This window comes from Molothrus ater, chromosome 8, assembly GCF_012460135.2.
Source record: "Molothrus ater isolate BHLD 08-10-18 breed brown headed cowbird chromosome 8, BPBGC_Mater_1.1, whole genome shotgun sequence".
NCBI lineage: Eukaryota > Metazoa > Chordata > Aves > Passeriformes > Icteridae > Molothrus > Molothrus ater.
This window is the reverse complement of record NC_050485.2, coordinates 28,337,646-28,362,716: the sequence shown is the minus strand read 5'-3', so window position 1 is coordinate 28,362,716 and position 25,071 is coordinate 28,337,646. Positions and strand designations below refer to the sequence as shown.

General features: G+C 39.0%; 1 protein-coding gene across 3 annotated transcripts in view; it reads right to left on the bottom strand.

Moving 5' to 3' along the window:
* The window catches only part of ATRNL1 (attractin like 1), a 432,283-nt gene extending 410,598 nt beyond the window's left edge, over window positions 1-21,685 (bottom strand). For all 3 annotated transcript variants that reach the window (XM_036385270.1, XM_036385271.1, XM_036385272.1), the window contains exon 1: window positions 21,304-21,685. In XM_036385270.1, coding sequence (XP_036241163.1) covers window positions 21,304-21,587 — 284 coding nt within the window. In that variant the 5' untranslated portion in view covers window positions 21,588-21,685. The remainder of the gene's footprint in view (window positions 1-21,303) is intronic.
* Window positions 21,686-25,071: the final 3,386 nt, after the last annotated feature.

The window sequence follows — 25,071 nt, the reverse complement described above, 5'->3', positions numbered from 1 at the left end:
CCAGAATGCTGCCTGCTAGGCACAGCTCTAAGTGACACACTACTTAGTCTCCCAAAAACAAAAAAAAGCCACAAAATACTACTAACCCACTAATTTTAACATCACAGTTAATAAGCATGCAAAATACATCAACATCAAATTCTAAAAACTCTCCAAAGCTGATTTATTTTCTCCTCACAACTGTGAATGAAGGTTCTTTCTGCAGTAATGTTCTGCAGTATCACTTTGCTTTTGATAGGAAATCAAGATTGAAACGAACAGAAAAACATAAAAGTGATAAGATTGTATTTCAGCTGTACAGTGATTTTAAAACTTCCATTTTCTTTGGGTTACAGAGCATACTGGTTGGTTTGTTTTTTTTTAATTACTTGTGAGTAAACACAGAAGAACCTCTCTTGAAAAACCTTTTAATTTATCATACAAAAAGCCTGGGGTATGGAAGGATTATGCAAGTTTATTTTTGTTTCACTCATATATTTTCAAGAGAGGGATGTTCATGAAAATCAGGTACCTGTGAGCAGTACTGTTGGATACATACAGGATTTACTACCTTCTCCTGTATTAACACTACTGTGCTCAGGGAGGGATTTGCTGAAAGTCCTCTAATTCATTATAAATCTTTCCTCCACCAAACAATTACAGGAAAAATACTTATTTTGACACCATATCTACCAGAGATGCTAAATCAGACGTACCAGGTGTATTAAATATTTAACAATAAGACCATCACTGGAACATAGCAGAGCACCTTTTCATACTGGGCAAATTGAATAATTACTCTGAATGCCAAGAGTAACTAATTAGCACATCTTAAGCCAGGATGTATGATCCTAAAGTCTTAGATATTTCCATTTAAATTTTTCATCAGTGACTACTTTTTTACTGCAGGGAAAAGAGAACAGAGAGGATGGAAGACTATTCTATACATGCATTATGTACTGGTATCAATTTGAAAATCCATATGGACATAATAGAAAAGTCAAAGCAGCTCTACATACTCATTATCACTTCAGATGTAATTTGAGATGGAGATCAGTCAGTGATTAAATTGTTACCTTTAATAACGTGATAAGCACAGAAATAATTCATCTTTACAAACTACTGTGTAAAATACATGCCATGGGATTGTAAACTTACTAGAAGTAGATATTATTTCATTGTTATTGCCAGTTAGAATGTACTCTGAGTGACAGTCAGTATTCACATAAATGGAAGGATTTCATACTTTCATTTATGCAATTAATAATTAAGATAATTGATAGAAGGTAAATAGGGCATTCTAGTAGTATTCAACAGAACTGAGTTTATTTTCTACATAGTGGAAATTTATGAAGAAACAGGGATGAATCTTCTGCTCTTTACCTTAAAGCATGAAAATTACTTTGAGGTGGAAATTCAAGTCAGAATTAAAATACTGCCCAACCTCCAAGTGAGGTTAAAATGACCAAGAATTCTAGACAAATCTTAAATTACTAAATATCTAATTACATCTTATAAAATAAACTGAGCTAATGTGAATATAATCTGTAAGTGGGTCAGCATTACCTCCTGTTCTATTTCCACTTTGGCTTTGTAAGAAATATATACATGACAAGGCAATCAACCATAGTACCAAAATATCTGAGCTGTAATGTATAACATTAATTGCACTAGAGCAACAAGTTCCCGTTCAATTTTTTTTTTAATAGTTTCCTCAGCTAAGGAAATTTGTTAGATCATGTGCTTGTATGAGTACAGATTTATATGGCTACAAACTTGTCTAACAAATTTGCAAAAACATCAAAAACATCAGGAAACATGAGGCAACAGAAACAGCAGATAGCACAAAACAAAGAAAATGTTCTGTGATTTTGACTCGAGATGATGATGCAAAGCATTACCTTGCAAAAGCAAGGCAGCTCATGGAAAAAAGCATCTTGAGTTGGATAATATCACATTTTTAATAGGAAAAAATTCAAAGAACTTATTGTCCTACCAGAACAGAGACAAGAATCTCTACACAAGAGCCCTAGGAAACAAAAGAACCAATACATTAACTTGCAAGTTAAGCAGCAGGCACTTCATTATATCTATTAAATTATAGCATTTGTCATATTCTAGCAAATATTGTACCTAAATTTAATGCAAAAAAGAAGAGAATTAATAGAACCTATTAGTCTAGCTTTTCATTATTCTATATTCATAGTTTAATCTAAAAATATGGATGTGAGGGGAAAGAAGAATAAAATGCATCATAAATTTATTAATATATCACACTATCTTTGATAAAGCAACTATAAAGAAAATTACCATTATAAGAGGGCTTGATAATAAGCTGTTCAATTAAAGCTGGAAACCAAGTTAATATGAGAATCATAATGAAAGTAACAAGTTGGATAGAAATGGGACCAACAGGTTGTGCAGAAGAAAAAAATTTAACCCTATATGGGAATGAATACTGGATAATGAAGACAGTCAAAAACTGGCCTTAAAATACACCTAACAATGATGGCACAAATGTGCTAATGGATTTATTGATGGCATGAAATTGCTCATATTATTAGAGATTATTATATCCCATGCAGAGTACTGGGCGATGGTAATGCTACACTAAGAACAGAGGAAATTCAGTAATTTGGTCTGGAAAGTCATGGACTTAGCGAGGGAAATACTTTTAACTAGTCCATTGGAGAAGGGAGATAATTAAAATAGCAAGAGAATGACTATGCCACCAATGGAACACTTCCAGAAAAAGAAAAATGATCCTACAGTGTGGGATTTCCAGAGATCAGGCAGTGATCCAGATGTGGGATTTCAGAAGCAAGCAGGCAGAAACAGTATCACAGCACAGGAGCCAGGCAAAGCCATATCCAGGAAACAGAAGAGGAAAGATTAAACTGGAACAGAGAATGATATTTGAATGACTAGATGAAATAAGAGCCTAGCAAGAACACACTTGCTTATCCCAGCATAATGAAATCTGAGGCAAAAATATGACTCTATACATAAAGAGGACAAAAAGAAAAGCAAATGGGGAGAAAACAGCTCTTCTGGCTAAGTGGCTGTGCACACAAAAATGTATAAAGGAAACTGCATGAACAAATTCAGAGTGACAGTCCAAATCCAGGCAGTCAGAAATCACAGAATCACAGTATCAGTGAGGCTGGAAACTTCTGAGATCCCCGAGTCCAACCTGTGACAAACACCACCCTGTCCATCAGACCATGGCACTGAGGGCCACACCCTCAAACACCTCCAGGGACCACGACTCCACCACCTCCCTGGGCAGCCCATTTCCATGCCCAAATGTGAGAGTCAAGAAGCTTGAATGCATTTATAGCATTTTTCATTACATAATACTGCCATTTCTCTCCACAGAGTTTGGGAGTATGGCATAAAGACCTCAATAAATATTCTTTAAATCATGTGTATGAGGGCATGCTTCTAAGAGATACCTGCTCAAGTTTCAAATTGTTCTGCAAGAGGTGATTGTAGGGGTTTGTGCTGATGTTTTGTCCTTTATTTTTTATTTTCAAACATAAAATATCCCCCCCATACAAATATGTCTCTGAGTATAATGATGGGGAACCATATATTTGCCACATACAGGTAGCCAAGAACTTCTTTGAACACAATAATTAAAAAAACAGAAGTATACAATGTTTTCACACAGTTCTTAGATCAATAACTGATGCCTTTGCCTCTCAAATAGTGTACACAAATAGTACTAGAGTAGTAATCCTTCAAGAGTTGGGGAACAGGAAAGGGAAAAATAGGAGAGAGATGAACCCTCTGCAGAGATGTCAGCAGCCAGAAATTTCAATCCCTCTGTCTGGTAACATCAGACAGAAATCTGGAGGGAAATGAAGATGATGGTAACTTGTAGACTGAAGTAGGGTAAAAGCAGTATTCAAGCCTAAATTGCAAATCAAAATGCTCAGCTTTGCAGTCCAGTCCTGAGGTAGCTATTCTTCACAGGAACCTGAATTTTTTTCCACACTGCAGCTTGTGAGCTCCTCAGCAGCCTCAATCCCAGGCATCCATAAAAGGCTGTAATTGCTTGGATGAAGCTGGATGTCACATCACCACAGACATATGAATCTACCTAGCTACCTCCTCAGAGATCCTGATGGGCAATCTGGGAGCACAGCTCACAGGAATGCTCTGGCAGTGATTTTATATTAAAATATGAGCCCATAAGGAGAAGATGAAACTCTTCCTCCTTCTCACTCCTACTGTCATTCAGCTGCACAGTGATTAGAGTCACTGGCCCCACATAAGGGAAGGTTTGCAGTAATCCTGTAGCTGCTTCAAGTCAAAGAACCACCAGCATGGAGCCTCTACTTTCATGCAGACTCTGGATAATTCTATTTTCAAGCATAATTTTATATATATATAGATATAAAAGTAGATACATACACTCAGATGTACATACAGGCCTATCTGGTTTAGAAAAATTTTCTTTTTATATGCAAGACTTCACCTTTAACTCATACAAATCCCTGCTGCTTTATAAGCATGCCTTCTTAATTAATCCCAATTTGCCAGAATGTTGAGGAGGCAGGCAAGTCATTAGAAAATAATCAAAGCACTTGAAAAGGGAAAAAAAATAAAAAAGAAATACCAAAAAAAAATACAATACTTCAGGAACATCATCAGGAAGTTTCATGTTAAACTAAAAAATTCAGAAGTTGAGGCAAATGCTCATATCAACTTTAAAAACTCACATTTAGATAAAAGAAAATTACAATACTCTAGAAATGGCAACTATAAATTAACAGACATGGGGAGTCAATTTTCATTTATCTCACAAGAAATGCAACAATAATTGCTATTTGCAATTTCTAATAAAGTCGTAGGAAGGCTGAACCATAAGGGAAATAATAAAAGAAACTTAAAACATTTATGTTCATTCAAATTTCACAGCTCTAGTATTTAATGTTGACCCTCAGTGTTGGTAATTTTCCTTTTCTTTTTTTTTTATTTTTTTAATTAGAACTCCCTGCTCCCTTCTCCATAAAGCCCAGACCTCTCTACCTCATTGTTCAGGGCTTTAATGTTTTAGCTGTTTCAGACAACTGCAATGTTCATCTAGAGAAGAAAAAAAATATTAAAATGAAATTACCAGAACATTGACAATACCTGGAGCATTATAAATTAGAAACATATTTTAGAAATCCTACCTATTTTTCCTATTAATAATTTAAGTAATAAATTTAATGTTACTAATAATAGTTCAGCCATTAATTAAATCTATCATTTTTCTCCAATAACTGTGCACTGGTGGTGAAAGACCATCATGAGTAGTGTGGTGGTTCACACCTGCAAACTCATTTCCAGAGTGAGCACATTCCACTATCACAGAACTCCATTCATTAAAAAAAAATACAGCACACACACACAAGTCATAGCTCCAGGATTAGAGGTTAGAAATAATCTAAAGAATACTGTCAGTCTCCTAAATTGTGAGGAACTGGAGGAACTGAAATTAAAATAGACCTCAAATGTGACTGCACAGTTTCTTTTCCTCCCATTTCGGAGAGAGCTGAGGTGAGCAGGAGTCCTTATATGAGATTCACAAGTGATTTATAGAAATCTAAATCATAAACAAAGCAAAGCCTTTTATTTCTGCAGATACAAACACCAGGGAGGACACAGCTCAAAACACAAAACTGCAGTAGTTGAGATGGAAAATGAACCTTAAAGATCAATGAAGTTTTAAGCTATGCTAGGAAGGGTTCTACCAAGTCTTCTGTCATTTATACATTTTTTCCTGATATATAAATTGTCATTTACCATTATGATCTAGGTTAAAATGAAAAGAAAATAACTATTTGGTTCTGCATTTCATAAGCACTCAATTGCTTTTATAGCTTAGTAACAAAATTTTGTCTTCTCCTATCTGTTAATTTCTCGTGCTATTTATGTTTCCTCCCCTTCTTCAATCCACCTCCCCTCTCCCATTAGATTATGCAATTACATCTATTTATTATCTAATAAGCTGTTTCATCAACAAATGTGCAACACAGCAATATGAAACAAATTCATAACCTCTCTGCTGATTTATAGAGCAGTAAAAAGATATAGGAAAAGAGAGCATATAATTTACTGTAAAGGCAGTAAGAAAACCTCTAGAGCATTTTTCAGAGAAATTAAATTCTCAAACTCCCTATCACAAGGCAGCTTTTAAATGGGGACAATCACTAAATACTCACTCCAAAGCTTAAAAAAAAAAATCAATTTGATGATCATTATTTTGCAACAAAATTTAATGCAGACTCACAAGTGAGTGTTATCCATTGCAACTTGGTCTGTGCAGTGCTTTAAGAACAACACAGTTGTGTACGGGAACAAAACACAACCAGCACATGAAAACCCTGCCTGAGGCTTTTGGTCCAGAATGAAATAAACTACAGCTTCTTCCACAGCTGGGGAAAGTCCATCACTCTGAAAGGCTGGCTGGTGTAGAGCCACAGGACTCTGGTGAAGACCTTTCCTCAGCCTTTGAGCTGGACAGAGAAACCCCCCTCAGTGGAGTTCTTCCAAACAGAATGAGAACCCTTGGGTGGCTCCTTCTGCCAAAGATGCCAAAGATGGCAGTTCCACAACACAGACAGCAGAATTCAAAGCACAAATTTATACATGAAAAAGCAATGCTGAACAAATCTATTGGTCTCATAAACATCACTTTTTTGCCTGTTTGGGTTTTGTTTGATTTGTCACTGCTGTTGTTTTTCACCACAACACAGACAAACTTGAAATCCTTGGAATATGTTCAGTGACCACACATTGCAATCAGAAATGCCCCTCTACTTATAATTACAAGCTTCCTGATTTCATGCTTTAACTGCTGATACTCGTTGGTCAGATGCATTTGCCAAATTACTGAATACAAAAGGCCTTTCTACTCATACAGTCATGCAAATTTAGTCCGCACAACACAAGCAACAAAAGTCTGCTTCAGACATGGTCCTAAATCAGAAAAAAATGCACTTTGATAACATTTTTGAACACTTACAAAAGACTGTTGCTCGATTCCTACAACATCAAGTATGTCTAGTACCAATAACAGAAAATATTAGTTGAGGAATAAGTATCTCCCATGACACCAATAACTTCAGACATTCCTGACTAATACAACACTACTGAGCAATGCAGACACCAGGTTTTTTACTGAAAACAGAAAGCTAATTATTAAGATGCTGCATTAGTTCAATGAAACACCAGAAACAGGCTTAAATAGCTATAGAATCAAATACCCAGATTTTTTACTAGTTGTACAAAAACATCTGCACACTTCAGTTTTTCCTCCTACCTCTCAGCATATAACTCTACACAAAAAAAAAATTCATCCTGAGCATTTTTCTCTGTGATCTTTAACATAAATTCAAAACCCAACTGCTCCAAAATAATAGTCACACACTGTAGTCCAGTTATTGTTTTGCTTTTAATGTGCCCATTGCACAGTAAGATTCTGGTTTCTCTTCTGCATCCAAACACAGTAAGGCTCCCAGAGATTTCAGAAGAGCATCTCTCCTTATTTTTCTCAAGAATGCTCTGACAAGGATAAGCTAAAAATATTTTAAGAGAGGAGAGGGAATTCTACTTGAACAAAAGCTAGCATTTCGCTTTCTTCACATGGATAAAACATGTTTTAGGAGAACATTCCCTTGGACATCTGTAACTCAAGCAAAATATTTGAAACCACAATCCTAACTAAAAACAGATAGAAGGGAAAATAATTACTGAGTGCCATACTAACATAATTAAATTCATTCAGAGGACAACTGTTTGTAATATATAGACATTCTTAGCATGAGACAACACCTTAACAGCTTGATTCTAAAAGTACCAGGACATAAAATACTGACCCCTAACAATTCATTAGGTGAAAAGATTATTTCATCAACTTATTTATATCATTTAACAATCTCTCTAAAAGGATTGATTCTATCCAGCCACACAAATGCCAGAAGCATGTAACACAAACACTGATTATCAATGTCATTCCTCCCTGGTATCCAGACATTCTTTCACTGGGAATTTTTTTAATTCAGTGCACTGTAATTTTAAAAGAAAATGAAACCAAACACAATAGGCAAAATAAATCAGGATTCTAAAACTTAAAGCAATATATATGCACACCCACACACATTATGTATTAAAAACCTGCAGGATAACAACCATTTCACCACCTATACTTGAGGGACACACTTTTGTCATATACACCTGATTTTTAAGAGTCTGATTATCCTTTTCATTCTATGAGCTTCCTGAAGTTTACCTTCATATTAAAGAACAAATCCTAAACAGATGAAATACAACAATTTAAGATTATGGCAATTGAAAGTCCGACCTGCAGTCTACTTTCACGTGTAAAATTATGAACAGCCTCATTATTCCTTCTTATACCATAAATATTAATTTAATGGAGAAAATATAAATTTAATGTAATTTTAGTTCTGTATATATTATTATTAACTAAGTAGTGAATAAAATATTAATTTTTTATCCTACAACTACTGCCAAGTCCATGCTGGCGTATGCCTTCATAAAAGTTACCTCTCCACAAAACCAAGAGATGTTTCCCATCCTGGATCAATTACAAGCCCCAAATCTTACTCTGTGGACATCATCAAATCTCACCTGTTTCCACAACACTCCTTACTTTGCATAGAGTGACCTCCTTAGAGAGTGTTTCTTTCAAATCCTGCCTCAAGCAAATTCTTCAGCAAGTACGAGCAACCTCTGAACCAAGCTCATTATCCACACAGCTCCTGAAAATTACTTTCTGGACAAGCCTATTTCCCCCTCCCAAAGCTCAACATGATTAATTAGATGAGCAAACACACAGTATTTCTGATCTGCAGACATCATGCACGCACACACAGCTATGCCATTTTCTCTTTGCTGCTCGAGCGAATAATTTAAGAGTCAAAAATCAGACATGCACACAAAACCCTGAAGAACAACACAGGCAAATTGAGACTAAGTATAATTCAACATTAGGGAAAACAAAAATCCTTCTGATAGTCTTAAGCACAGACAATTGTTGCCAAGAGAAGTTGTGGACTCCCCATCCTGTGTCAAAGACCAGGCTGGATGGAGCTCTGAGTAAGCTGGCCTGGTGGGAAGCATCTCTGTCCATGGCAGGGGGGTTGGAATGAGATGCTCCATGGTCCATAGCAAGCAGCAGGTCAGATTTATGCAGCCTGTAACCCAAGTTAAGCACTGAAATCAAGTACAGAGATGCCCTGAACTATATCACCATCTTATGCTGTTGAGCACATGCAGAAAAAGAACCACCTCGTGCCTGTGTGTGTTGAGCAGTAAATGCAGCTCCTCCTGCACTGCAGCAGCCCCACACACAAACCTGCTAAACCACAGGTCATAACTCCCTTCAGAGCCATGGTTTGGGCTCCCAGGCATTTCCATACAGATTTCTCACAGCATTTTCCACTTCCCTGTGGAAGCAATGACAAGATCTTTTAGACTAGAAAAACCTTAACTATAAAGCAAATACATCCTACCAAGAAGAACATAATGTGCAAAGAACAGAGAATTCAACAACAGTGATCAAAGTAACTCTTAAAAGCAGAAACACACAAAATAAAGGCATCCTATCATTTAAACTACATGACCAGAATACATATACTTCCTGAGTTTGCAAAAAATCCCATCTTAGAGTGTGACTTCAACACAGCCAGCCTCCTCAGTACTTCTGGTCTGCTAAAAACAAACAAAATAAAACAAAGAAAAAAGGAAAAAAAGGCCTTAATAGAGATGACAACCCCAAAAGTTGCTGCTACTTAAAAAACTGTAGATTCCTAAACAGAGGATGCCTGCAAATTTCCTTCATCAATAATGTAGGTTTTTTTAAAAAGCATGCTTTCAAGTAGCCCCAGAATAAGAGATATGATACACTGAAGTCTAGGCCTGCAACAGCATAATTATGAGAACAAAGAAGAATATTTCTTCCACTAAAGATCAAGTGTGACTATGCTCATACTCACCAAAATTTGCATATTTATTTTTGTCACTCTCCCAGCCTTGAAGCACAATAATTTTTATGCACATCCAGTGACTTACATAAAGGAAAGTTGTAGACTCCAAAGTTACAACATAAACTAGAATATCACACATTGCACAGTGCTCTCCTGGATCATCAGAAAACCAGACTAAAGCTCAATTTCTGTACTTAATAGTGAGAACTAAGGTTAAGTGTGTTCTTCATCTGCTTTGGTTTTCATTAGCAGATGGAAATAAAAGGACACATTTATCAGGATGATTAAAAAATAGCGACTGAAGAGCTACAGGTGATGTGCGAAAAAGAGCTGATCAGCCACAGGGGGTTTTATTAATAACAGGTAGGGCTTTTTAAGATCTTTATTGAGCATGAGCTCAAAACTCTCACAGCAACTCAAAGGAAAATGTCAGAGGAAGATGTCCTCAAATTCCATTTCAGTGTAGCATTGCAAGCTTTCATCATGCTAAGAGAAGCTAATATGCACTGGCTCTGCTTTTCAGTCCAATTGCTACTTAGAAATGCAGCCAATCTAAATTGGAAAACCCACATCTAACTTTAAAGGAATATTCTGCATACATTCAGCTGTCTGCCACTTCAGAGTTTTATGTTAGAGAACAGATTTCCAAATGCCTACAAAGCCCAAATACAGTAAGTACACTTCAAGGATGTATATAAAATTGAAAATAAAATTATCCAGCAACACTGCTGATTATGAACACATTTTGTAAAGTTAATCTATTAAGCTGTGGCTTGCTTGTTCCCTGTCTCCACCCTCTTTAAAAAATGAAAACCAGAGATCAACTACAAACTCATTCCATCTTTCATGTCCTGGGTCCACCTTTTCAAGATCAATTCTCTAAGTACCCATCAACCTCTAACCTATTGGCATTTATACCTGCATTAACAGAGGCCCCCCTATATACTTACTGAATGACATACAGTAGGTGCTTGAAACAGTCAGTGTAAAATACTATCATGAAACTCCTCAGTTATGAATAATATGTATTTTATATATATATCAATAGTAAACTTCATATTCTCTCTTATGCTACACAGTAGAAGTCTCTGAGAAAACAAAGAACTTCAAACTATATTTTATATTTGCAGGGAAAAAAAAAAAACCTGTACAAACTGAAAACAGTTCAGTCTTCCAAAACTGAGGACTGATACAGACTTACAGAAAATTTTATTTATTCTCAAGCTTCCATTTCAATTCAGCCACTTGTTTGTTATTTTACTTTAGACAAGCACACAACTTCAGGTTTCTTACATGTAAAAGAGCTCAAAAAAACACGTGTCTGTCTCCCAAGGCCATTGTGACAAGCAGCTACCCAGTGCTTAAATAAGATATCCAAGTAAAGTATGATACAGATGAGTGAAGGTAAGTCCTTCCTTGAATATAGATTGGGATTTTTAGCCCTGTGAAAGCTAAAATAGTATAAGCACTTCAGAGGTTAAAAACTCTAGAAAAATTGTGCCATTTTTAGTTTAAAATAGATGCTTGCTCCTACAAAGTGCTACAGTACTAAAACAACTGAGGTGGTGAGGGGCAGCAGGGTGTGGATTTTAAATACACATATTCTGATTTTAATACTTATATCAGCATTAGGGTTTAGAAAACATCTGCAAAAATATTTTCTAAAAAAATTGTCTTAATATGATAGTACAGCTGTGCACACAAGTGCAAATTCAGATGTTTTCAAAAGCAGCCAATTGTTTGTTCAGTATTTTTCATTTTACAGGATTACCTTCCAGCTCCTGTCCAACGTTTTGGTTTCAGTTACCTATTGGAGCAGACTCATGACACAAACAAAGCAGATCTGCTGATAATGAGAGAAGCACAAATGCACCCAGCTTCATTACAACAGCTCTGGGATGCTTCCCATGAAACAGTCACAGTTCATTTCCCTTTCCCCGTGCTTGCTTTGGGACACCCTGAATGTAACACATCAACATTTGATTAGCAAGAGTCCTCCAAAGTATCTTCATCAACTGGGTTTGCACACACAAACATGGCTGTGAGTTGTGTTTGGGTTTTTCTTGTGAGAAATACATACCTTTACATACACACACCCTTACTTTATAGATCATTAAAAAAAAAAAAAAGAACAATTAAGGGTGCAAATTATCTACAGTTGGATTAATCAGCATTTCAGTTTTACTAATAGAGCTGAAATTATCAAAATATTCCTTTATAGAAGTCAGAATGTATCCAAGTCTTCTTGAGTTTCTAAAACTGAGATTAATTAACAAGAAAATTAAGCTCACCATATTTTAGTCACTTCTATCCATTACAAGAAGGAAAGTACTTTAAACTGCAGCATGATTGGAAAGATACTTTCCTGACTAATTTATCTTTGTCCCAGGATTGTGGGTGGCAATGAAAGAAGCCCATTTGTCTTCTTGTTCCACAGTGCTTTGTGGTTTGCTTGCACCTTCAACAAAGTTTCTGCAAAGCTTGCCAGAATATTTAGAGACATTCTAACCCCAGATCTCCTCCTAGGATTTTGACCAAAATCACTGCTGCTCATATTATACTGCCACAACTGGTAACAGACATTAGCTAAAGTCTAGTCCTTTTGTGACATAGTCAACATGAACCATTTTTTTCATAGAAGGCAAGTTATCAACCCTCAAGATAACAGAGAAGTGGCTGAAAACTCAAACACATGGGAATAAACAAAAACCTATACACAAAAATACATGTCTGTAATAAATATCTACATTTAAAGACTGGATTCTGTAATAAGATAAATGCCATCAACCTACAAATTAGGAATGTGTGATTCTTTGATACTGGCATAGGAATGAAATTGCTAATGTAGAACACTGTATTCCTACAAGTAAAGCAGTAACTCTTCAAAATACCCATTAAGTACTGCATGCAGCATTTTGCAATGTTTTGTTTGTAATATTTAATCCAGGGTTAGGGGTTAGGTCTTTGGGAGTCTTACTTCTGAAACCAAATCTTATCAGTGACAGCCAATGTACAATTTTTTTCCAGTAAGTCTGTAAAATGAGACTATTATTCTGCAATAAGACAGACTGCAAGGTTTTGCTCCATCTGACCTAATGAGGAAGTGATTTTACTCATCTGTTTCAGATACACAGCATAGTTTGGACAACAGCACTTCATGCCCTAATATTTATCACATTCCAGGAACAAATGCAACCTCTAACATTTTATCTAGCTTATTAACTGTGCCTCATGGGTCACCTCAAGTCTTGTAAGCTTACAGGAAGTGTTATTTCCTTTTTACAGATGAAATACTGAAGCACATAAATTATGGAAGAAATCCATAAGAAAATGTAGACATTGAGTGTCTGTCAGCTTGGGTGTCTGCATCCAATCTTTAAGTAATTCAGTACTTGTTTTGTTGCCAGGTAATCCTAGAATACCCTGGACTCAAAACTCCCTGCCCAATTCAAGGTTATCAGATATGTGTTGCTTAAAACTTGGAAATATACTACAGCTAGGTTGTTTTTAAATACCACTAGCAAGAACAGAGTAGATATTTTGCCATCAGAGATGGAAGCAGCCCATTTCCATCCTTAGCTAAGAAATATAAAATTACTGATTCAAACAGATCCTAGAATCCATTCCTTACAGATGAGTAACATGAGCTTTAAATTTTGGAAGAGATTGTCTCATGGAATTTTTTTTTAATGCTGTTGCATTAACAGAGTTTAAGATGCTTACCCTGGAATATTCTATAGCTGGTGGCCAAATTAATTTTTAGAGGTCAAAAAAATTTAGGTTTTTTTCTATGGAGCAAACTTAAAAGTCAAATCCAGGTCTTGCACCTTGGGAACAAACACTAAGTAAAAAACTGTGTTAAGCTTAGTTCCATCATTTCTCAGTAAGGTCTTGATCCTCATGGAGCTCTTGAACCAATGCAACACTTTTTCCACTCATTAGGTTTTTAAGATTTAGAGGACAACCTATAAAACTGGCATGAAAATTCCCACTACTCACTCACCTCACATTAAAACATCTATTTTGCTTACAGTTTACTGGTTTACTTTTATTACTGTTAGCAGCTGCAATTCACTGGAGTGCTCATGTTTTCAGGTATCATCATCATCATTTATTTCTCCTTACAGGAACTTCATAGCATGTTTTTCAGGCTTAGACTATACAGCAAATAATAATTATCTGTCAATGTCTATGAAATTTATTCTTCAGTACTGCAGGAGTTTCCCAATGCATTTTTGTTGTCTATGTAGTAATGTTTCAAAATAAGGTCTTTTCTCAGCAGCATTTGTTAGGATGTGTAGGAATATCCCAAGGGTATTCCTGTAATATCTCATATTTACCTCCTACCTTTTCTGCCTACATTTTGATACAATTAAATCCATTTCTAGTGCAGTGTGATAGACTGAGTTCTCAAAAACTACTCATACTCATTTTAAAAAGATGACATGAACTATGGTAATGCCTTCCAAAATATGATCATCATGCCTGCCCCTTGATTAAAGGAACTAAGAGAAACAGTGTGAGACTAAATTTATTTGCCAAAATAAATTTAAAACATACTAAGAGTACTAAATGCTATAACCTGTACAGCTATTTATGTATTATTTATGGATAGACTTAAGCATGCATTGGTATAACTGAGTTTTATACCCACCCATAGCAATGGCAACCAGCCTTTGATGCTGTCTGAAGGGCTGGCAGGGTCATCAACCATCTGTTCCCACACTACTTTGCCTAAATAACAAACTGCTTAGCCTGCAGACAACCCAGGCTTCAGAACCCACCAGCCCTGCAGACAACCCAGGCTTCAGAACCCACCAGCCCTGCAGACAAACCAGGCTTCAGAACCCACCAGCCCTTGCCTAACTTGTATTTGGTTTCACTCCTATGGGTGGCTGCAGGTTTACACAGAGGAAGACATGCTATACACATGTAATTATCTACTGCTTTGGGGTAGAGGAGTGTTTCTAAAAGGGCATAGCTCCATCCCAAAGGTGTTTGCAGCCCCACAACTACTTGTCACTCCAAGCAGGGGAGGATGTGTTCAGTTCACAGACTAGTTTGAGGAAAGCAGGGCCTCAGTATTGAGGATGCAGCAGCTCCAAGAGGATTTGGAGGTAGAAAATCAGAGTGCTAAGCTGAGAAGCACTGGCTGCAGCTGCACAGCAGGACCCCAGGCAGCAGGGGAGAAGCTACTCTGCATCTACATTCCACCAGCAGGACCATTACCAAAAGCATCTAATTCTGGCACTCATAGCTCAAGAGCACTGATAAAATAGGGGAGGCTGTAAACCAAGAGAGTAGTCAAGGAGGAAAAACTTTGTTTTATGTTGAGATAACTCAAGGAACTTTCCATTCTCAGTGAGGAAAAGTTGGCCATATCTCCACCTGCACAGAAGACCTCTCCTACTAAAGGTTCTACAATGAAGACCTAACTCAAAACATGAGAAAACAGGGTAACTAAAAGAGACAAAAAGTAAGGTAGATTAGATCTGTCTATTAGCACTTCCTGCATTTGGTTATAGAACACAGTGAGGATAACTAACCAATGAAAAGAGTTTGAAAGTCTGTAAGGGGCTTTGAGTCAGTGGGGTGTTTTCAGACATGTACAGGTGCTTTCTAAAGCATGGGTTCAACTCACACAGGCATTAATTCAGAGTTAGCCTAAAGCCTGAAAAAGGCAAGAGGTAATAAGTAATCAGAGCTCATTTCTGGTCTTCTCTATAAAACCCTTAAAAACCACTGAAATGGCTACAGTTAGGACAGTGGCCGGACTCTGATTTTAAGAGTATTTTCCAATCTAAAAGATTTCACGTAGCAAGTACCAAGCAGTCAATAAAACACATCACAATATAATTAATTTTCAAAGCTTGCAAAAAGACTGCTTTCCTTTCAAAAAGCATATTTCAGTGCAGATTGCTTAGCTCGGGAGGCATTAAATATGGTTTTATGGCTCCATGTTTAATGTTTCTACACTCAAAACAAGATTTACCATAAAAAATTGTTCTTTAGAAATCAAAAATATCTTGCTAATATAAGCTATAATTGTATTCTTGAATTTTAATATAGACAGAGAGAAGAAATCACATTGGAATAGTTTTTCAGAGCACCATAACTAAAATAACTTAAATAAAGACCACTTGATAAGACTAAAATCATAATCAATTATGCTTTTCCAGAGGTTTAATTTTACTACCATTTACATGCTGAGTTTTAAAAAGGCAGTTTGCAGGTGCAAAATCTCACACTCAATTGCACTGATGTCAATAAGAGCAATTATTTCTTGGATTAGGTACAGGCCACTCTGATGACAAAGATAGTGCTGCAACTTATAGCATGACTCAGGGATTTCACCCTGTGAAACAGAAGTTGCACTTTAATGGTGATGTTGTTTTACTTTTAAGTTCTGGAAAACTAAGTCTGGACCAATTCTAAAAGTAACAAATTTTTTCTCCTATCTACACCTGCTGATGCTGCCAACTCCTTTGGATCAGCAGGAGCCTTATGTAAGTGAAGTGACTTGAGGAAACTGAGCTAGCTTAAAAAAAACTGGCTGGGAGGTGGGGAGATCTGTTCCTGTTGATACTTTTCAACTCTCAGCAGGAATATTAATGCTTACATAAGAACCAGCAAGATGTAATCAAAGAGAAGCGTGAAGGATAAAGTCAGCCCCTTTCACAGCACTCTGAACTTCAGCTGGCTGCAGCTAAAGCTAACTTCTTTTCTTAAGATCTCTTCTTACACAACATTATCACTCATTTACAATCTGCAATTTAAGGACACTTTCTTTGCATGAGTCATTCTGCAGACAGCATAATTCAGAGTTTTAGATAGAGATAAGGATTTTGCATGGAATAACAAAATTTGATACCCTTCAAACATTTCAGTTGTGAATGTACTTGTACTTAGAAATTGTTCTGTCCTTGAAGAATGCAGAATCTTTTCTAGGAGCTCTAGAAATTAAGGAGAGCATGCAGGAGGTAATTTCAAAGTACAATAAGAACATCTGGAGGCAAGGTTTAATAATCAAACAAATCCATTTGCTCTTACTCTCTCCATAACAACTGCATATCTAGGACTAGGTAAAGCAGATTAACTGAAGTGTAGGTCCTCAAAGGTGCTCACCTGTCCTCTTCTGCTTCATTACACATCACACTCAGAGCTATCAAATAAATAACCAGAAACCTCTGAAGACACAACCTAATTTTTCAAAGGCAGCATATTACAGTGGGTATTTCTAGTCCTCAAAAACTTTAGAGGAAGATAAATTCCATGCACAAAGTTTTCTCAAATGCTCTTCCACAAACCAGTGCAAAGCAGAGCACATTTTGGAAATAGTGAAACTTTTTGCTCCAACCTGGAGGAATTTTTTTTTTTTCTTCTAAGAAACCATTCTGTGAGTAGCAAAACTAATGAAACCTGTTTTCCTGCACTGCTGCATCTCAAGACTATTGACTTTGACATCTAACTACATAGAAGCTGTGACAGCAGTTTTCACTGCAGTTGGGCCATTCATAATGTTTGTGTCCCTGAACTCCCTGGAGTCTTGTAACATAACTGATTTAGGCAGCCCTTCCCTCTCCCTTCTGCCCAAACTCGTACCATCAGGAAAGTACAACTGACCAACAGATTCAAAGGCACAGAGAAGGGGAAGAATGAATGGCAGATGTAGCATTAAAAGCATCACTTCTTTAATAAATCAACCTTGCAAAACAAAACCATACACTGCCCTTTAATGCTTGTGGTTTAGTTTATACCTTGGGAACTGTGCTGCTTCAAGCTCCCTGCTATAAAAACAGAACCTGCTCACCCACTGGCTTTCCTGTCTTTCACCAGGAAAAATTCCTTTCCCCTTTCTTTTAATAACCAAATTTCCCTTTTTTTATTTTGGTTAAAAAAAAGGTTTTGCATTATTTTGCAGTAGAGGTGAAGGGATGAAGGGAAAAAAAAAAAGGTTGAAAGATGAAAGTAAGGCAGAAAGTCAGAGCTGCATTCAGATATCCAATCTGGACAGAGAGTAAAATAATTTACCACCAAGCAGACACGAGGCCTAAATCTTTCTGAATAGTGACTGACAGGATTGTGAATGCCCTGCAGTAAGAATAACATCTGCATTTTTACATGATTTACCACAGGCTTCACAATAACAAGAGTAAATTCAAAACTTGGTAAATAAGAGAAATAAAATGGCAAAATGGTGCTAGCCAGTCTCTTGGCCTATTTTCCCCACCCACCTTTCTTTCATCCAGTGCAGAGCAACATTTGCAAAGCAGTTTACTTACTCAGTAGTTCTCCTACAGGGAAAAGGCAAGGTTACCATAGTATTGTCAATTAATTTTGACACCTGCTTATGAAGATTGATCAATTATTTTTGATGTCTCTCTCTGCTGTGTTGCTGTTTCTCAGTTTAGAAGAGAAATAAAACAAAGCCAAAAATACTACACATCTCTCACCAAAGAATTAATGGTCCCAAGACACCCTCAGGCAGAGCATGTCTCCTCTTACCACAATGTTCCTGGTACTTGCTAATGCAAGTCACTCCTTCCCAAAGAGTAAAAACAACCATACCTCACTTACATGAAAAAAAAAGGAAAAAATCTTATTTTCAAGTGTTTTAAGCCTAGCCTTGAAAATCTGTTTTTTCTCAAATACTGAAGTGACAGGTTTTATACAAGTCAAATTTAGGTCATTAAAAGTTCAGTTTTCATCTGGGGTAACAGGGACACAGGCAGGCACTTCAAACAGCTGCGACTTGGAAACCCTGTAAATGTTTAGAGTAATACACAAGGTTCTATTAACATTTCTACAGATCGTATCTACAACCTCCGAACCGGCTGTTCGTGCAGCTCGAACAGCCTAACACACTTTTCAGTCTTTGCCATTCTGAAACGATCTACATGATAATCCTTAATGGCAGAAGCAGAAGTGATGTACACCCGACAGGACCTGACAAACCACTGCTGCAGAAGTCCAGCCGTGGCTACTTAAGGGTAAAAGCACATAGGAAATAAACGCAAATGTTCCGCGGCAATAAGGCAAAGCATCGGTTGCCACAGAGATGGGGAAGGTCTTTAATCACCCAGCCATCGAGCAGAGTAACATTCTTTTTCCAACTCTTCAGGTGGAAATACACGGAGCTCATCGCCCATTCCACACCCATCTGAATTACCAGGATTCAAAATACAACCGCTCCGAGCTGCTGCTTGCAGCAGTGTAAGACACGTTTAACATATTTCACTCCATCCCCAACTCCCAGGGCTTGAAAAGCTTTAAATCTTAGGATGCTTATTTTCAGTGCAGAGTATACTTTGCTTCCAAGAATAAAGATTAAAGATGAGCTGTCAAAGACACTGCTATGAAAAGTGTCCTCAGTAAAAAATAGCTCTCCAACAGCTTACTCCCGTGAGAAAAATCATAATGCAAATGTCACTGTCACTCCTAAAGCTAAGCATGTAAAAACACAGAGGAGTTAATGAGAAATCTCTTCCGATTTCACCAAAACCCCTAACAGCAGTTCAATTAAACACTGTGTGAGCTCAGCTCAGAAGAGGAGCCCTTCCAACATTCAGACAGAACTTCCTCTAGGTGGGGATGGATTATTAACTTTCTACCAGAAGGGAAAATGTAACCACTGTGCTTCCTCACTTGACAAACACAACCAAGGTAAAAAAAAAAACTAGATGTTTTAAAAGATGACGAAGATAATGCCTGTAAGGATAGGATAACAGCCCAGTAAAAACTCAGAATACAATCATTCACAACAAGCTTGGAAATTTGAAAAATTACCATTAGCTTTGGTCCTGGCACTGTTAGGGTCTGTTATGAGTAGCACCAATACAAAGGATACAAGTAATCTCTTTAGCCAGGAAAAAAGAGCTCTGCAGATCCACATACACAAAAAAGATTCACCTGGGCCTCCTCTCATCACTCTCCAAAATTAGCCCATTGTTCCACAGCAGGACAAGCCCCAAACATCCAGTACACACACACAACAAATGGCCAACTTTAAAACCTTATTATCAAGGTCACAGGCAAAAAAAAAAAAAAAAAAAAAAAGCACTATATTTGCCTTGTATTAGTTTTATAGCTAGGTTATAATCTTACTGCTGCAATATCCACCAAATATCAGTAACTTGGCTCTCTCTCTGCACTATGTACATCACTTCTGCCAACATGTCTGACTTCAACTACTCCTTAACTTCCCAGGCTAACAAGTTGCTGGATTTACTTTTTGTTTATTTAGGAATGAGTGACCTAGTATTAAATGTTTAAAAGAGATGTAAATTGTACAGCTTAATTAACTCCAGAGGAAAAAAAATCTGAATTTAAACACAATTTTAAAACAGACAGTTATTGATATTTAATCTATAAAAAGTAGTTTCCGAAAGACAGAAGGAACTTGACTTCTCTAAGACACAGTGTCTCCAGTGTATTGCTATTAGTTAGATATTAGAACACTTTCCAGCTATGTATGTCAACATACTTAATAAATGGAGTTCCTGCTTATAAGGGGTGTTTTACAGGGAATGAAATGAGATGCCCTGTCCAAGATTATATAGCGAAATAACAGCAAACAGTATTCTTCATAGCCAGTCTTTACACTGATACCAAAGGGGGCGGGAGGAAAGTGACAGCCCTATAAATTAAGTCTTCTTTCCCACTCCATAGAGAAAAGCAAGTGTCAGGGTAGGCTTCCTTCTCACTGATCAATGACTCGGTATCACAGTGACTTTTAAGAATGAGAAGGTAGTTTAACCTTGACTGAGTACTCCTTCCCTCGCAAAAACATGTTACTGTTTCATGTGTCCCACTCTCTCCTGCAAACCTTGTCACCAGGGATGTACATTTCACTCAGTTGCACTTGTGCTGTCCTGAATGCAACTGACTAATGCCCACTTAGCTTAAACAATTGAAAGAAAAGGCTGGAAGGAGCTAAACCTTTCACTCTTCAGGAGGAAAAAGTAATTAAAATCCACTACTAATCCTTGTTCCCTGGACAGCCCCATGAAGTGCACATGTCATTTCCATGACATTTCCAGAAGGGACAGCAGCGACACAGCTTTAGGCCGATTTCTCCCGGCTCTCAGTTCCCACGAAGTGGAGCAGCCTATTTTCAGCGATAAGTCAGCCGGCGCTGTGTCCTGTGCTCTTAAGAGCTGGAGGAGCCTATTTTATCCGTAACTTCTGCCACATACTTCCACCACACACGAACAAAATCATTGCAGACACAAGCAAACCAAAACAAACAAAAAAAGGCAAGTGAAAGTGACAGGAAAAGGACGTAGGGATGAGAAGAAATTCACAATAAGCAGAACCTTACTTGAACCTGCCCTGGCAGTGTTGGCACTGGTCTCCCACCCAGCCCTGGTCGCAGACGCAGGTGGAGTTGACACAATGACCCGAGAAGCAGGAAATTTTGTCGCAGGACTTGGACTGGGACACCTGGGCATAGAGGGCCAGGTAGAGGAAGCCGTAGAAGAGCAGCCAGCTGTTCACATCCAGGAGCGAGGCGAAGCAGCAGCAGCAGGCGGAGGGGAAAGGTCTCCAAGCGGCCGGGCCCGCGGGGGCAGCTCCCGCTCTCCGGCCGGCGCTGCCCAGGTCCATCTTGGCCGCGGGGGCCGCGGGCCGAGGCGCGGCCGGCGATGGCAGCTTCCCCTGAGGGGAGTTAATCCAGCCAGGGAGATTCAAACCCCCCGCTTCCTCCTCGCCTTCCTCTCCTCCCTCCCGACCCCAGCGCTGCCTCCTCCGGCCCCTTCAGCCCTCCGCGCCCCGTCACTCCCGAGGGGAAGCCCGGCAGCGGCAGCCCTCAGCCATCCGCCCCTTCTCCTCGTCGTCCTCCTCAGGGCTCATCGCTCCCGTCTTCTTCCATGGAGGAGGAGAGCTGTCTCTTGACCTTGTGTTTTCTCCTCGCCGGATATGCCCCCACGGCCGCGCACACGCCACCCTGGACCATGTATCCCGCGGCTCCCCCTTCTCCTTTGTATCCCGGTGCCCGCGGCACACACGCAGCGGCGGCGGCGAGGAGGAGCGCGGGAGGCGGGGGCCGCCGTCCTCCCGCCAGGCAGCCAGCTGGGAAGTGAGGGCGGCCGGGCCCGGAGCCGCTACGGCATCGCGCTCCGGCGGGGCGGGGAAAGGCTGGAGCGCTCTTATCCCCGCTCCGTTATTAGCCCTGCGGGGAAGGGAGGCGGGAGGCAGCGAGAGGAGGGTTAGCAGCCCCTCCGCGTCCCAGCTGACAGCTTCCAAGCAGCCATTTTTAAAGGCTAATTGTCACCGCCGCTCGGAGCCGCCTCCCGCCCCTCGGCCCGCGTGGATCCGTCCCTCGCTGGGAGGGGGGTCCGGCGGGGTGACCGCCCTCCCGAGGCCCCCGCGGCCGCCTCTGCCGCCCACGCTTCCAGAACAGGAGCCGGGGGGAGCTGGAGCTGCGCTGGGAATGCAGCCCGGACCCCCGAGGTGAGCCCGCCCCGTCCCGTCCCGTCCCGTGCTCCATGAGGGAGCGGCCCCGCTCCCCCGGCAGAGCGGCCGGAGGCTCGGATCTTCTTCCCCGCTCTGCTCCCTTGGCTCCTCCGCTCGCCTCAGGTCCTGCAAAGTTCAGGCGGTTTGCCTTGAACTCCTCCCGGCTGCTAGCGGGAGAGATGGTACAGCTTGTTTGGGGAACCTCACTTTCCTAAGGTTTGCTCTGTACAGAAAATCACGCTATGAAAAGCCAGTGTCCATAAAGGAGACAGAGGAGTCCTGCAACTTTCTTCGATTAAAGGATGAGAGGCTTTCTCTCTCGAGGTTTCGAAGCGCGCAGGCTCCTTTTATCCTAAACTCCCGGCCGCTTTGTGCCCTTTTTTGCTTTCCCCATCGGCTGAGGTACTAGGAAGGTCCAGCCTTCCCGAACCGCCTACCCCACATCCCCCCTTGAACCTGTTATTCTACCCCAAAGTTCAGAAACTCGGGTTGGTACAGACACTTGTCTGCTTCAGGAGCCCAACTGGCTGGGTCTGCAACAAACCTGCTGCCCAAAGTTAATGGACGTATTAAGCTCCATTCAAAGAAGTTAACACCCATACTTTCACCCATCGAATTGTTTGTAAAGACATTAGCACACATTTTCCCTCTCAACTCCATCCTCCAAATTTAAGGTTCGAATCAAGACCTTGCCTCCTGCTTACAGCATGATGAGCAGTCATGAAATTGCTGCCTTTGTAAATGGAGCTATACAAAAGTAATCCTTGTGTTAAAGTTGCCGAAAATGTCCTTTTGGGTTTTTTCAGTGTTCCTTCCGCAGCCTTTTCAACTCTACTGTAACCTGTTTTCATTTTATGATCAGTCAAACCCTCAGAAACTTTTTCCTAACACTGAAATTGCGAATGCATGATGTGATGTCTCTGTTCCAAGCAGATGAAGAAAGGGTATTTAATTTCATCTCCTTGTACCCTCTCTAAATAGGTCCAATGTAACCCCATTAGTCTGGAATCATATCCAAATCGACCCCTCCCCAGATTCTTAAATGTTTACCCTTGAAGCCCATAGGAATTTGTTTGGGTTTTTGTTTAACCTGTTTTCCCAAGAACACCATTAAACCTTCATCTGACTTTCCAAAGTCCATCCGTACTCCTGTAAGGGACAGAATAACATCCAGCAGCATCCATTTGAGCTTTGTGTGAAAAAAAAAGTCAGGTTGTCAAAGTCAAACACAAACATCACAGAGTCTATGCCTTAAGGAGTTTACAGTCTTAATAGAGGGAATAGCTCCATCAAGTACGTGGGGAAAACCGAGATGAAAAGTGATTTTCCCAGTTTAATTCCGGAGGGTTTAAGGAGGTCCACAAGTTGCTCTCAGTCCAGGAGTACATTGTCTTCCTACCAGAGCTGAGATAGGTTGTTTCATTGTCCTGCATCAGACACGTTTCTTAGCTATTAGACATCTCTTTGTATGTGTTTGGTAATGAATTGGTGAGTTCATGCAAAGAGAGGAAAGGGAAATTGTGTTACTGCTTTATATTTTATGATAAAAAGCCGAGTCTGAAGCCTTTGTGAACAGTCTGCTAATTGTACAATATCACATGTGATTAAGGCTGCTGAACAACTGTCCTCTGTTCAATACTATTATGGGACCAGAAATACAGTTAAAAGGAGATCACAGTCCAAGACATAAAGTCAGTTGAAGAATATTCTTTAATACAGAAACACTTTAAGAAATAGTTTTGCTCACCATGACAGGGAGATACATTCCTTCTCCACTTTCTCAATTCCTTTAAACCAACCAAAAAAGTTCTAAAGCCATCTGAGACATTTTTTTCCTCAGACTGAAGGAAGATTTTGTTTCAGATCTACAGAAATCAGCCAAGTTTTTGAAAATGTTTGAAATTAACTTTCAAAACTTTTGAAATTACCATTCACAGCAAAGCTAAGATCTCAATAATCCTTTACCAGGCAAGAGATCTATTCAAAAGCATAAAACTAAAACCAAAACCAAACAGAACAACCCAAATAGGCCAACAGAAAAGGACTAGTGTGGTTGTAAGAGGGGCAGAGAATAGCATGATAGTACTTTCACTGCATAAATAATCATAAATAAAAATCTAAACACAACCAGAAAGGTTTCTAGATTTAGAGCATCAAGGAAGAAACATTGCACCACTGATTCCTGGCTAAGAACTAACATGCTATGAAAATGAAGGAAAGCAAAACTTTTGGCTGCTGTATGCCACAGCAATGCAGTAGAAATTTCATAAATCTAGGAAAGGAATGACGTACAGATGCCAATATTGGTTCTCTTCTGTGCTCATTTTGATGGGATTTTTTTGGTGTCAGATGAAGTTAACAAATCTGGCTGAGAGAAGTCAGATCTGTCAATCCTTTCATCTTTATATGCATATCTGTAAGTTCCACTTTTCTTGCAAGTGTAACATTTTACACCTTTCATCCTTTCAGTTCTTGACACAGAAATCATTTACACTTTTAAAGAACTAATGTACTGAACCATCTTGGGTAGATTTAGAACTTCAAAGCATTTGAATAAGTTCTCAAAAGTTGCAAGTTATTGAATAAAAACATAATGAGATTACAAGGTAATGGTGTAGAAGGCTGTGTGAACAAA